Raw genomic sequence first — 14,304 nt, 5'->3', positions numbered from 1 at the left:
TCCCGAGGCCAATGAGGGCAGGGAATGGTTGTTGGTGCATGAGGCATGATGATGAGAAACTTCTGGCAGCTTCTAGGAAAAAAACAAATTCATATTCGAATGAGATGGATCCTAAGGCTATGTAGGTATGGGACTTTATGGTTGAAGAAAAATTTATAAGGATTGATTGGTACTACCTATACCAACATGATGCATCTTCTTTTCAGTAGCCTAACAGATAAGAGCTCCAAAGTTAAACATGTTTGACTTGGAGTAGTATTTGGATGAGTGACCTTCTAGGAAATCATGTGAGTGAGGACAAAATATGCTGAAAAGACATGTGTTGGTTTGTGGGGTTAGTCGGTAATCCTGAAAGCAGTCTGAGGTGTTACAGAATATGTGGTTTCCATATCGCCACTTGATTATGAAAATTATGAAACATATTGGATTTGATTTAAAAGAGGAAGATTTGATGGAAAATTCAATCAAAATAGAAGTTTATTGCCTAGGCCAGGTAATATATGACACCACAACAAGGTCCTAATGGAGAAAGGAACCAAAGTAGAGGTAAGTTCTCAGCGCCCACAAAATAAAGCACAACATTAAGAAGGTCCATCAAATTTAGAGGACTTCGATTATGATATCCCAAGAACTCTGCAGACCGAATCTCTTATCAACACCCTACTCAAGAACTAGCAAGCTCACACCAAAGTTGTAAACCGGACAAATGTCAAAATTGACCACCTGGCTTGCAAGCTTGCTGAAACCGAAATGCCTTTACCTCCTAGGTTATTTAGTGATGATAATGATGATGATGATGATGATGATGGTGATGATGATTTTTTGGTGGTGTATCTGATTCTTTGTTTGTTGTTTTTCTTGCTTTTGAATTTTGTGTTTCCCCTTCTTGTAACTCTCCCTTTATAAATGTTTAGTGTTTAGTTTTAGTAACTCTTTTATTTATTTATGAATGAATAAGTCCTATAAATTAAAAGCTTCATCCTTCCTTTTATTTCTTAAATAATCAATCCTTCAAATATGCTTAACTTACTTTTAATTGTTTCATGTTATTTGTGATCTATGTGCTTGCACAATATTTTCCAGCCATTTCGATTGTCAAAAAGATGAGAAGTATACTTTCAAAAGAAGTAGAGTATATTTTATTTATCTGTGAGTGGGATTTCAATTCATCCAAAATTTTACCCTTCATTTTCTTTAATTACCACCTTCCTGAAAGATGCATTGTTATCATAAAAAAGGAGAAGAATGTAGGTCTATGTGCTTGCAAGTATAATAATAAGATGGTTTTGACGATGATAACTGATGAAGTAATTTTGAAGTTAATAGCTCTATAAGTCAAACAACTTTGAAATGCTGAGAATTATCTATGACAAGGGGAATTAATTTCAACTATCAGTTAAACTTCTGATGATGACACTTGATTAAGAAGATTTATCAAGCCTCGTTAGTCAGAGATTCAAGTTCTAGTAGTGTTAAGTCATTGTTGTATTATGCAAGAGAAATTGAAGATTCAAAGTTGTAAAAGTGTCAAAGCTCACTTAGTCCTACACTTAGCGTCTTAGAGTTATCAGTTAAAATATAAAAGGTCAAGAGTAATTCTTGAAAATATTGAGGCAAATCACAAACACGCATAAAAGTTTTTTAAACCCTCTCTTATTTCATAGAACTTCTTGAAAACCTATCAAAATTTGTATAAAATTGGTTAAAACGTATTTCTAATCAATTGAGAAAGTTTTTACACTACCTAATTGATTAAAGACTCGGTCCAATCGATTAGAGCAAGATAAATGATCTCTTAATCAATTAGAAAAGTTTTTAATCGATTAAACCATATAGTTGTTTTAAGGTTCTTATTTTTTTTGGATTATGGTTGTCGTATTTTAAAAACTCTTAATCAATTACCAACTAGGGTTAACCATTTAAGTTATTAAAGTTGCCCATAGACCATTTTCTTTTTTAGCCAAATTTTTTCTTATATACAAAATTGACTTCTCCTCATTTTATTTTACTTGTGTTTGAAGTCGTTTGGCCATCAATTTCAAATATGTACCTAATATTTTAAAACACGAGTTTGTCTCCCCGACCCCTCATTTTCCAACCCAACGTCTTTACTTCGCCAAAAACATCTTCATTCCAACTTTCTCAACCTCAATACCTGGCCAGTGTCATAACCTCTCGACACGAACTCTAGATTACTAGGACCCTTTTCTCCTGGGAACCAGAGTGCATAGAGGAAAAAAAAACTCATTCATTCACTCCTCTATTAACATCATTTTCATCATTACTAATATTCACCACTCATAGAACTAAAACTCCATCTTCTCCAATCCAAAAACCCAAAACTTTAACTCCTTAATTTTGCAAGGAAAAGTTTCAATGAAGTTCACCAATGATATCGAAGATAAGAAGAACTTATACATCATCAAGAGCTCAAACATCCACGAGTACAAGAAGAACTCAAAGTATTTCTTATATGAACTCTTAAAGACATTATTTTTTAAAATGAAAAAAAAAATAGCTAAATTTTAAATACTCTAAAAGAAAATTGTCTAAAAATAATTTTGAATAATAATATTATTTTTATTTTAAATATCACGGAAATTGTAGTTGGAAACGGTGTCGTATTTAAACCCTGAAGTGAAGGGTGTAGAAAAGAAGAACAAATCAGCCACACTTTGCTTCTTCTTCTACTTCCACAAACCCCTCACTCTCACTCTCACCTCACCGCTCAACACAATCTGGTAATTTCTCTCTTTCGTTACGATCCAATTTCAACTTTTCCGAAAAGTTCACAATTCTTAGACCTAGCTAACTTTGTTGATTAATCGATCCCCTTTAGTTGATGAGATCTGCATTTCAATTTGTACCTTCATTTCTTGCTATTGCATAGTTTTTTATTTTTATTTTTTTGTGAAAAATTGTTATTATTTGTATGTGTTTGCGAGTTTCTGGTGGATAGGGCATGGAATTTTGGTGTAAATTTGTTTCGATTTTACAAGAATTTTTTTCTTTACCATTCGTTGTTATGTTATTTACAGAAAGAAGAAAGTAAAAGAAACTACGGTAATGGCAACACGGGTGGCTACGAGATATGCATCCAGGAGGCTATTTAGCAGTGGTTCTGGGAAAGTTCTTGGCGAGGAGGAAAAAGCTGTAGAAAATGCTTACTTCAAGGTAGCTTAAAAAAATGGTTTAATTTGTTTATTTACTCTTGCTTCATGTTGTTCTGTTTTTTAGCTTTCTAGTTGTTATTGATTGGAGGTTGTACTGTTGTAGTATAATTGAGTGTGTTTAGAACCTTTTTCTGTGCTCGAATTGCAAAAAAAAATTGTTGATAATTCTTGGATGTGGTGTAATAGGGTTTGTGTATTATACTCGAGGTGATTCTTTGTATTTATATCACTGTATATGAAATATGAACTGAGCTGTATGATGTATGATATGATATATGGTATGATCGATTTCCATATCGTTCTAAAATATGGTCAAAATCTTTGTACTTTGTAGAGACTCGTTGCTTGTGCGAAAATTCGCGATGGTTTGTTATTTTACCGTACATCGCGCTGCATCTTATGTTCATGTTGAGGAGAAATTAAAATCAAACACATTTCCTTTTTAATGCCTTCAAAATTTTAATTTGTTTTAAATGATTTTTGTTTTGGCTCTGACGAATCTATTGGAATTGTGTAAATACTGTTATTCAAAGTGTTTCGGTCATAAGTGTTGCCCCGGGTTTTACTAATTTCTAACAGAAGGAATCAATTATTTGTTCACTTTCATGATCTGTTAATCTACTTGTTAAATGCTTGCCTAGAAAATAGATTGCTGCCCAAAAATTTAATATACATGTTTGGTTACTAGTCAACTCAAAAGCCGTAAAAAAAAACTATAGCTTTAACTTATGTTGTTAGAGTATGTCTACATCAATAAAGGTCTGGGCATGTTGATGATGTGGTGTTTATTTATTTTTTATATTGCAGAAAGCTGAGCAAGAGAAGTTGGAGAAGCTTGCTCGCAAGGTATGACCTAAAATTTCACCTTATTTTGTTAATATTATAAAATGCGCCTCTGTAAGTTGAAAGTATTTAACCTTTAGGTTTAGGGCGTTATTCTTCAACCTGTTATTCCACATCTAGTTTCCTGATTGAGTGTTTTATCATATTTTGTTGGTGGAAAATGATCGATCAGAAGCTTTATTGGTTTAGTTTGTTCTAATGATATAAGAGTTTTCTCATTCACCCATTTAAAATTCAGAAAATGATAGTCAAGGCAGCCACTTTATGGCTAGCTATTCATTATCCTTTGCAAAAATTTGTAATTTGGCCTATAACATTGTTTTAAAAAATTTCACCATCCCTTTATTAGGAAATCCAAATTGAGCCTATTAAGATTCAGCATTAAACATGACCTCTTAGTCTTAGAAATGAAGGGTGCACACTGTTAGGATGCCCTCAGCTGCAGTTGGATGATGTAAAAAGTAGATTTAGCATCAATCATATCTTTTTTTTACATGAAGGGCTATTTCCCAAATGATAAAGAGTGATAATATTATAATCAAGCACAAAAGAGTGATAACATGAATGTTGGTTGACTATGATACAACATGTATATTTGATGAAGATATGAAATAACATAGAGCCACTGATATATTTACACAAATATATAAAGCATGCGTGATCTTTATCTATTGACATTGATATTTTTTATTAAGATATACCTTACCCATAAATGATGATCCCAATTTACAAAAAAATGCATGTGTTGTGATTATAATGAAAAAAGAAGTCTTGATTCTACACAATTGTCTAATATTAATTCACTCTTGTGTTACCCATTCCTATAATCCAAGAATGTATGGCTTCTAAGTCTAGATCATAATAAGAGTTGTTCTATGTCTTGATCATAATAAGACAACTCTGCCTTATAGAAGTCTAATGTCTATTGTCATCTTCATGTCAATCATATACATTTCCATGAACGACTTATAATGTCATCTCTTCTTCATTATGCATACCCTTTATCTTTTCTGAACCAAAATCAAAAGATTGGTATACACATAAACCAAAACGCCAACCTTTTTTGGGTCCTTTTTGTCTTTTTTTTCAACAAGAATGAATAAATGAGTTCCCTCTAATTCCTCGCACAATATAAGAACTAGCTGTACAAGAAACTTCAAGACAAGTTTTGGTGTTGTATCTAAACTCATTGAATCATATTCCAAACTTAAGGGACCATGGGTCAATAATTTTATAAATTTTTTTTGAGGATACTCTTTAGATATTTAAATTTAGGTGTATGATATGCATATCAAATCAGATACAAGTACAACACTAATACTATAGCCAATTGTAAAGTATCTTGAATTAATAGTTGGTTGACTATCTTGCAACATTTTGATTTTAGATATTAATCTACTGTCTGTATATTAAGAAGCACATGCTTACTACAGTCTAACACGTTCTGCTATGATTCCGAAACTTGATTACATTCTGCCGGCCCCAAAGTATGCTTTTGTCATTTGCGGAGATTGCATAAATTCATGGAAAATTTAGATTGTTGTACTCGATGAAATCTGTTGTCGCATCTTATTGTAACTAGACGATGCTTGTTGATATTACTTGAATTATTAATCGAAAAAATGAGTTTTAAGTGAGGCGACGACACAAGGAGAAATAATTTGTTTTTCAGCAATTGGTGATGGTAAAATGGAATCTTGAAGAGTTGACAATTGACAAATAATTTTGTTGGCAGAAATTAGCTTAAAAACGAATGACAAAATTAAAGTTGTATTATTTCCTCCTAAGCATGATTATCATCAACTCACATAACCACCCTCTTTTGACTATTGTAAATTGCAGTTTCAATTCCCTTTTCTTTTTCATTATATACTTTTTATGGTAAAAATGAAAGTCATTTAATAATACTCTAACTAAGGGACCAAACCTGATAATCTGCAATGTTATTTCTTTATATTCTGCTACTTCCTGTTCTTACTGAATGAAAGACTTCAAGGCTTTTGCTTTTGCAGAATTACTTGTTTGAGACTCTGTTAAATTGACTTGGTAGCAATAAATTGTTTGAGTTCTAATTTATATTCTCACGCATTCTTGTTGTCACGTAACTTTTTCACCTTGTCTTTATTTTTACTTCTCTTTATCTATCACACCACCCATCACATTTCTTGCTTTCATTCACTGTCTATCTCATTTCTCTTTCTATCTCTCTTTCATGTTTCGATGTTCTTCCTGTTACTCTCTGCATTTTCTATCAATGTCATGCTTTGAACTTACTGTTAAATATGTGTATTCTATAATATAGGGTCCTCAACCAGAAGCAAAGCCAGCTGCAGGCTCAAGTGGTACAGTAACCGATGCCAAACCAAGTAGCTCCGGACATGCCGAAACATCAAGTGCCAAAGTTTCAACTGACAAATACCGGAATTATGGTGTTGTAGCTGGCACTATAACAATTCTTGCAGCTGTAGGGTGGTACCTTAAAGGCACTGCAAAGAAGCCAGAAGTGCAGGATTGAAGATTTCAGTTGTGGTGCTTGTTTTTGATTTCGATTTGGTTGCAACAGTTGCACAAAAATAAATAACTACACACCACTCTGCTTTTATCCATCATACTGTTAGCATGGATTACTTCTTTGTTCTTTACATTGTTTTCTATAATGTCTCTTAGCATGATGAGCATCAACAGCGAAACTGTAACATGTGAATGAGAAGGATAATTTGTAAGGAAAACCACATTCAGTGACATTTCAACCGAGTTTAGGCGCCACTGTGCAAATTCAATTTCTAAAGTATGTCGTGCGATTCATGAAAAAGTTTATTTTAACAAGTGTTTTGTGCTACGATTGATGAATTTCTTGATTGTGATTCATGAAAAAGTTTATTTTAACAAGTGTACATACATTGAGGAATTTCGATGTTTAAGCGCAAATAACAATCTATATATATTCACTTTAAAGTAGCCAAATTCTAAATGAAAACAGCAATGCAGCAATGAACCTAAACTCTCTATCTTGATATATATCAGTAAATCAATGAGTTTTGTTAAAATACAAGTAGCCGTATCTAATGTATTTGTAAATGTGAAAACATGATATACTGATACATGGCTGAAAACAAAACGTAAAATCCATTTTGCACCAGCCGGGAATCGAACCCGGGTCTGTACCGTGGCAGGGTACTATTCTACCACTAGACCACTGGTGCTTTATGGAAAAACAGTTTTTTCTATATTGAATTATTACGTTTTACATCACCTTCACAATCTTGTTCTTCTTCATCTACATTACTTTCTACACCACTATCATAATCTTCTTCATCTCCAAAAAACTCTTGTTCCTCTCCATCATGTTGAACAAAATGCAAGGTGAGCCTTCCATCTTCTCTATGAGCATGAAGAAAATCTTGTGTTGGTATTTGAACTTGTTTAAGAACAAACCTTCCATTTTTCCTATAAGATACAAAACTAACACAAAGTTTTCCACTTCTCCCTATGCATGATATTGGAGGAGGATACTCATTCACCTCTTTTGTAACACCACTCTCCCATAACCATTTTCCTTCTAAACCCTCATTCTTTTCGCCTCCATCTTCGTCGCCGTCTTTTTCTTCATTATCATCTTTTTCTTGTTTGTATTCTTCTACTCTTTTTGTACAAATATTCAAATTCTCTAGACTCAAAGATAATTTCTTTTTGTTAGACAATGAGTTCTCTTTCCTAAGAGGTGATTTAATTTGTATAGGGTTTATATAGTTTACTAGCTCCGGAAATGACGATGAAGATGACAATGATGGTGATGGTAATGGTGATGTTTGCGGCGTAATACTCTCGTTACAAAGCTCTTCGAAAATTTCAGTGAAGGAAGATGAATGACGCATTGGTTTGATTTGGTTTTTCCATGATGAAAGGGATTGATCAAGAAGTACTGTTGGACTTTCTGCAGGCAATGGAGGATTTTCAAATATTTGTTGAAGGCTGCATGACATGATGATGATGATTGATATTTCCTAGGTTTTTAAGGTTGATGTTTTTTTGTTTTGTATAAAAATGTTTTGTTTTTGATCAATAGAAAAACAAAGCATATATTAAGAGAGTATTAGAAAAGATAAACAATAACAATTTTTTTGAGTTTTTGTGGTTGGAATCATGGGAGAGAAAAAAGTGGGAAAGGGATATAAAAATAGCATGAGATGAAGTAAAACCAGGAGGAATATGCCATTATTGTGTAGGAGGCTGTTATTTTTCTGGTATCTTTTTTTTTCTGTTATATGTCTTGGGTGGTTCTAACTTGAATCAATATATATTGAGGTGGAAAAGATATCTATATTAACAGCATTATGATTTATATGTTCATTATGTACTATATCTATTTATAGGTTAGAATTACGATAATGATTTTAAATTGCGGTTTGCATAAACTTTAGAATGATGCAGCTCATGCATACACGTCACCTTAAATAGAGCCGTCTTAAATTTTCTAGTCCTGTATAGATCAGCCACATTTAACCGTGACAAATATTTTATGAGGTTCTACTATTTAACTGCCAATTTAAGCGTTTCAAATATTTGGACCATGTGCGGTAGTCTGTCTTGCACGCCTTCAAAGACGGTCATGACCTTCAATACTATGGTAGTGCTGATCGTACTGTAATACCTTAAAATCAAACAAACTAAGGAAACAATAAAACTGAACTATTTCTAAATCTTATCTTTGCAAGTTGCAACTTAAGACAAATCAGACAAACATTTAGTGTCATAAATGTCAGAAAAAATCAATTTACATTCCAGTACAATGGTGCTTTTATTTCACTCTGATCTTGAATCTATGCTGTTCAAATTGCTTAGTTGATCAGTACTTCATTTTTTGTTGCGAAATCGATAACTTCTATATAAAATTCAGGTGATGATTCTACATCAGAATCCCTCCTTCCTTGCCTTTAGTGTGCTTGATACAAGTGTCTTCAAGAAGTTCATCACTTGAACTGCATACATCAGTGCAGTCAAAGGATCTACCATCTGCAATCAGGTAAACATATTAGTGTCGTGTCTGGTGACTGTCTCAGATTCACAATACTTCGTGATTAAAACTAACTTACACGAGTCATGTTTGGTGCGAAAACCATAGCAATGTTGCGCGCGTTCATCTTATTAAGACGTTCCTCTTGAACAACATCAGCCATCAAATTGATAGTCCATTCCAAAAGCGAAGCTTCGGTATGAGGTAACTGTTTCGCGAGTTCTGCACAATCCTCTTCTGTTTGGCATTGCATCACCTGCTCTGGAGATAAAGAATCCAGAATACCTCTTGGTAGCTCCCTAAACCAAGCCTTCAAGAGGCATGATAAAATTGATACACAGTTAAGCGCGCGCAATAGAAAGACAGATAAACGCGTATAAAACAATAATGCTTCTTTTTCATTGAGATGATACCTTAATCAATCCTGCTAAACAATGCACATCAATGTCTTGAGGAACCACTCCCTTACTCAATTGTTCCCTAACATAGTCCTCTCGATTATTATCCGCGTTAATTCTGAAAATTCCCTCTGCCTGCATATATTTAACCAAGAAATAATTAAAACTTATGCGGCGACCCGGGTTTGAACGCCGATCTACGGATAAAGATTGAAGAGAATTGAAACCTGTAATCCTCCTTGAGCATACAAGTGTCTTTGCATTAGTAGTAGAATCGTTGGCACAATGTTCCCTCTTGTGTCATATGATAGTTTCATGGATTCTGTTGAAACTCCAAAAACAGTTGCACTACATATGTGAAAAATCAAAACAAAATATTCACCAAAACACGTAAAAGAGAAGAACATGCTATAATCTACTAAGCACAGACACTCGATAACATATTTTTTCAGAGGTGTCGGTGCTAACAAGAATGAAGGAAAGAAAGAACTTACCTGGCACTAGGAGGTATAGTGGGGAGTTGAGGTTCAAACTCTCGAGGCAAACCCAAGAAACCATTGAACCTATCGAAAGTAACATGCGCAACGTGGCGCACGTTAGTCGGGTGACCGATATCCATGGCAGCAGCGATCTCCATGGCAGCAGAATCACTAGAGCAAGAAACTAAGGATTTCCTCAAAAGGGTCACAAGAATGGCCAAAAGGGATAGCTCATGCTCAGTCTTTTTCCCCTCTGCTTCATATTCAGTTACTGTAGAAAAACTGTTGTTAACTGCCACGGTTAAAGAAGAAAAAGAAGAAGATGAAGAAGAAGAAAGTGGTGGTTGGTGTTGTTCTTGGTCGGTGGTGAGAATGAGAATGGTGTCATCAGAAGAAGCTGGAGGAGTGGTTGATGAAGAGAAATGGGAGGATGGTGTTGGAGAGTGTAGGACTTGAGCCATGGTTGATGAAAAGATGAAGGTGGTTGAAGAAAGTTTTATGGTTTAAGAAAAGAAGAAGATGAAGATGGTATTTTGTGGAGGAAATGGTCAATTTGCGGAGAAAGAGGTGTTGGAGGGAAATGGTCAAGATGAACAAGAAACTCAAGAGATTGAGATTGAATAAAAAGAAATGATTTCAAGAAGGTGATTAAAAAGAGTTTGAATACTGATTGCAAATTTTTCAAGTAGAATGTAGACAACATTACTCAAGAGTAAATGACATGCACTCAGTGACATGATTGTGTGGAGTAATGTGTCAAAAAATTTGAAATGAAATTGGAAATTGTGAAGATGACAAATGAAGAAAAATGACTCTTTTTTTTTGTTGCAAAAATTGTTATTTTTACCTACTTGTTCTTAACTATAAGTTGTGTCATGAGCATTGAGCAGTCTTGAGTGAAATTGTCTTTAATAAAGATTGTTAATTTGATTTAAATTGTAATATTTTGTGTTTAAGTAAATGTGTTTTGTACAAGTAAACATGTTTTATTCAAGTAGATGTGTAGTAGGACTAGTCAATATAGTTTTGATTCATGTTTCATGAACCCTTGCATCAAAATCTTTTAAAAAAATCATAACAATGTCATATCATTCAAAAGCTTGTAACATCAAAATGTAAATATTTTAAACAATGTCATAACATTTAAAGATAACACTTAGTTTATCACAAAATAGTATAGAATATATTTTGGGTTGGCCAAAGGCTCAAATAGTTAAGACCTAATTCATTTCAAATTTATTTAATTTGTTCCGACGTATATAAGTCAGTTCACACTGGAAGCAATGTACATTCTCTAATCACCACTTTTAACTACTCTCTTGTTGAATCTTGAACTGACGTTGACGTTTAAGTGTTAACCATGCAGGTTCGCCCTGCACCGCATCAACAGAGATCAACATCGTCGCTTCAAGATACTTAGTTCATCAACTGCATCTTGATTTTTGGTTTCTGAACAAAATAGTTGGAGTGCAAATCAATGGAAAATAAGGTCCCCAATATCTCTAAAGCTCTTCAAAGCTCTTCAAAATCGTCACAAAGTACTCATTATCGTCACTTTCTCGCATAAAATTCACAGTCCTACAAAAAGTACCAAATTTTCCTTTTTAAAGCTGGCAAAACGTGTCGGGATAAGGTACCATCGTGATTGCGTTAGGTACTATCATGATCGCGACATGTGCTCATCGTGCCCACGATGAAAGCATTGTGGTTGCGAGAATTCCAATGGCTGAATCTCATATTTTTTTTCGTTTTCTTCTTAATTTTTTTTAAGTCCCCTTTTCTTCACCTTAAACACTTTTTGTTCACTTCTTTATCATTTTAGTTTGGCTTTTGCTCATAATTCCACCGATTCTATCGAAACTACTTACAAATATTACGTAATGAAACATTATCATCAACAACCTTCACTCAACTCTACCGAAGTCTTCAATGGGGGATAAATCCTTTATTTTTTTCTCTTGTTGAGTTATTAATCTCAGCTAAACCTGATCTGCAACTCAAAAATTTCACAAACATTAACAATGAATGAACCTCCTCTATGATAGATATTATACTCCCTAAGAATTGAGAAGCAACCAAATCATAGTAATCTTGTTAGAGGTTAAACATGATTTCAAATGCAACAAAAAATTGTGAAAAGTTTTCTTTGAAAGTTGGTTTCAAGGTTTTTGAAAATCTTTCAAATATATGATATGATAAAGAAAAGGAAATTTAATTTATATAGGTGCTGGAGATTATGTAAAAAATGAGTAAAAATACCATTTTGATTCAAGTTAAGAGCAATGGGTATGATTTGAGTCAAATGAAGAAATTATTTGAATCAAGAGCTTAATACTCGGTTTTTGTCCATTTAATTCGAATCAGTGATTCGAGTTAAGGAATCCTATGATTCAAATCATTATGACATAATCAAGATCCATATTTTGAATGAAATTATTAATTAAAACAAACATTTAGTATGGTTCAAGTTAATAATGTTTACGATTTGAATTGTACTTTCTGTGATTTGAGTCAACAATGTTTATGATTTGAATTATGCTTTCTATGATTCGAGTTAACAATGTTTATGATTTGAATCATACTTTATTTGATTTAAAATAATTTCACCATTGATTGAAATTAGGAAAACATGTGATTTTAAAATCAAATTGGGATAGGCAAATTTTGAATTTCCACATTCAATTTTTAATTCGAATCATGCATAACTTTGACTTGAATCTCATTTCTAAAAATTGATTTTTTTTTAAAAGTAAATTAAAGTATACGATTGAATCTAAAGTTAGAGTAATAGGAATCATGTATTCATACGTTTCTTGACACAAATATTTGACTAACTTGATTTGAACATTTTGCCTCGACTTTTACCTAAGGATTCAATTTAATGCATGCAAATACAATTTTATGAATTACATTCAATTCTAAGATATGTGCAAATATCTAACCTAGAAGAGACTCAATTATTAAAATAATAAATGATAAAATATAATAAATAGGATAAGAAGAAAAACAAAAACACTAGAGGGGAAGAGCAATTTCACACCTCACTGGCGTATTTCAAAGAGTTTGAAAATACAATATGAGGCTCAACTTGAAAAAATGTACCTTCGGGATCAGATCGGTAAATTCCTAGGCTTTTACCTAATAGAGATATGCCTTGAGAAAACCCAGATAAATGTGAGGCAATCATCAAGATGGGAGCACCAACATCAAAGAAGGAGATAATGAAGTTAAATGGAATGCTCACAACTTTGAACATGTTTATCCCAAAGTCGACTCAACACGCCTTGTTGTTCATAAAGTCGATGAGGAAAAAAGCATGCTTGGAGAGGAATCCGGAGTGCGATCGAACATTCATGTCCTTAAAAATAACACAGTCAATATCACCAACTCTATGACGACTGGTTTTCGAGAAAATTTTATGCCTATACATCATTGTTTCTGCTCAAAGCCCGACGTATTTTATCCCTAATGTCTTATCTGAACATGAAACATGTTATAAAAAGACAGAGAAGGCAACATAAACATAAATGACTACTTATAAGAAACTACAATGTTACTTTTTAGTGCATGCCATCGTTGTTTGCACCGATCTGCCACTAAAGTAAGCTTTACACTGACCAAATTTGATCAAAAGATTGACCAAGTTGTCTATTGAGATGTTCGAGTTTGACATCTCTTTTAATCCCAAGACAACGATGAAATCTCATTTGTTCGCAAATTTCATAGCCAAAAAGACTTTGGGTGCATCAAAGTCGACTTATACCTAAATTGTATTCACGGACATGCCATCTAATAGCCAGGGAACTGAGTTCAGTCTCATATTGGAAAATAAAGTCGGTTTAGTGATTGAATTATCGATATATTTTTGAGTTCTCCACTGCCAATAACCCGACCGAGTATGAGGCTTTCATTGTCGACCTCATGTTAGTACACGAGATGAGGAAATAAAACATAAAACTGCAAATAGATTCCCAACTAGTGGTATCACAAGTCAAAATAAAATCCCAATCCCAATACCCACTATTGCGGCAATATGTCACTCTTACCGTAGAAAGATTGGCAAGTTGAAATCTTATGAAATCTTGAACGTTCCAAGAGACTAGGATACGAGAGAAGATGTTTTATCAAAACTCGCGAGCACCAAAGCCTCTGATGTCAACCATTCCTTCATCCAAGAGACTTTAAGGAGTCAAACCATCAAAACTCCTGAAGTAAATATGGTGATTATAGATAGCTTACAACCTTTTTAGATCTCGCCCATCACAATATATATTGAGCATGGAAAACATCCAATCGATTTCACTATCACTGCTACCGTATAGAGAAAGGCTAGCTCATATTCCAAGATAGAGGGAATCGACCCATATGCTGAAATGCTTCAAAGGGGAAGAAGCCAC

General features: G+C 33.6%; 1 protein-coding gene, 1 non-coding gene and 1 pseudogene across 2 annotated transcripts; 1 reads left to right on the top strand and 2 right to left on the bottom strand.

Moving 5' to 3' along the window:
* Positions 1 to 2,589: 2,589 nt before the first annotated feature.
* On the top strand, positions 2,590 to 6,804 carry LOC131625986 (uncharacterized protein At2g27730, mitochondrial-like). Its single transcript, XM_058896812.1, has 4 exons — positions 2,590 to 2,741; positions 3,039 to 3,174; positions 3,981 to 4,019; positions 6,319 to 6,804. The coding sequence occupies exons 2-4, from the start codon at positions 3,067 to 3,069 to the stop codon at positions 6,529 to 6,531; spliced, it is 360 nt and encodes a 119-aa protein (XP_058752795.1). The 5' UTR covers positions 2,590 to 2,741; positions 3,039 to 3,066; the 3' UTR covers positions 6,532 to 6,804.
* A 344-nt stretch (positions 6,805 to 7,148) lies between these two features.
* Positions 7,149 to 7,219, bottom strand: TRNAG-GCC (transfer RNA glycine (anticodon GCC)). The gene has a single exon. It is a non-coding gene; the product is annotated as a tRNA-Gly (tRNA).
* Positions 7,220 to 8,854: 1,635 nt separating this feature from the next.
* On the bottom strand, positions 8,855 to 10,368 carry LOC131625999 (rho GTPase-activating protein 1-like; annotated as a pseudogene).
* Positions 10,369 to 14,304: the final 3,936 nt, after the last annotated feature.

This window comes from Vicia villosa, unplaced genomic scaffold, assembly GCF_029867415.1.
Source record: "Vicia villosa cultivar HV-30 ecotype Madison, WI unplaced genomic scaffold, Vvil1.0 ctg.000253F_1_1, whole genome shotgun sequence".
Classification (NCBI taxonomy): Eukaryota; Viridiplantae; Streptophyta; class Magnoliopsida; order Fabales; family Fabaceae; genus Vicia; species Vicia villosa.
The sequence above is the reverse complement of the archived record's forward strand: the minus strand, read 5'-3'. Positions and strand labels throughout refer to the sequence as shown.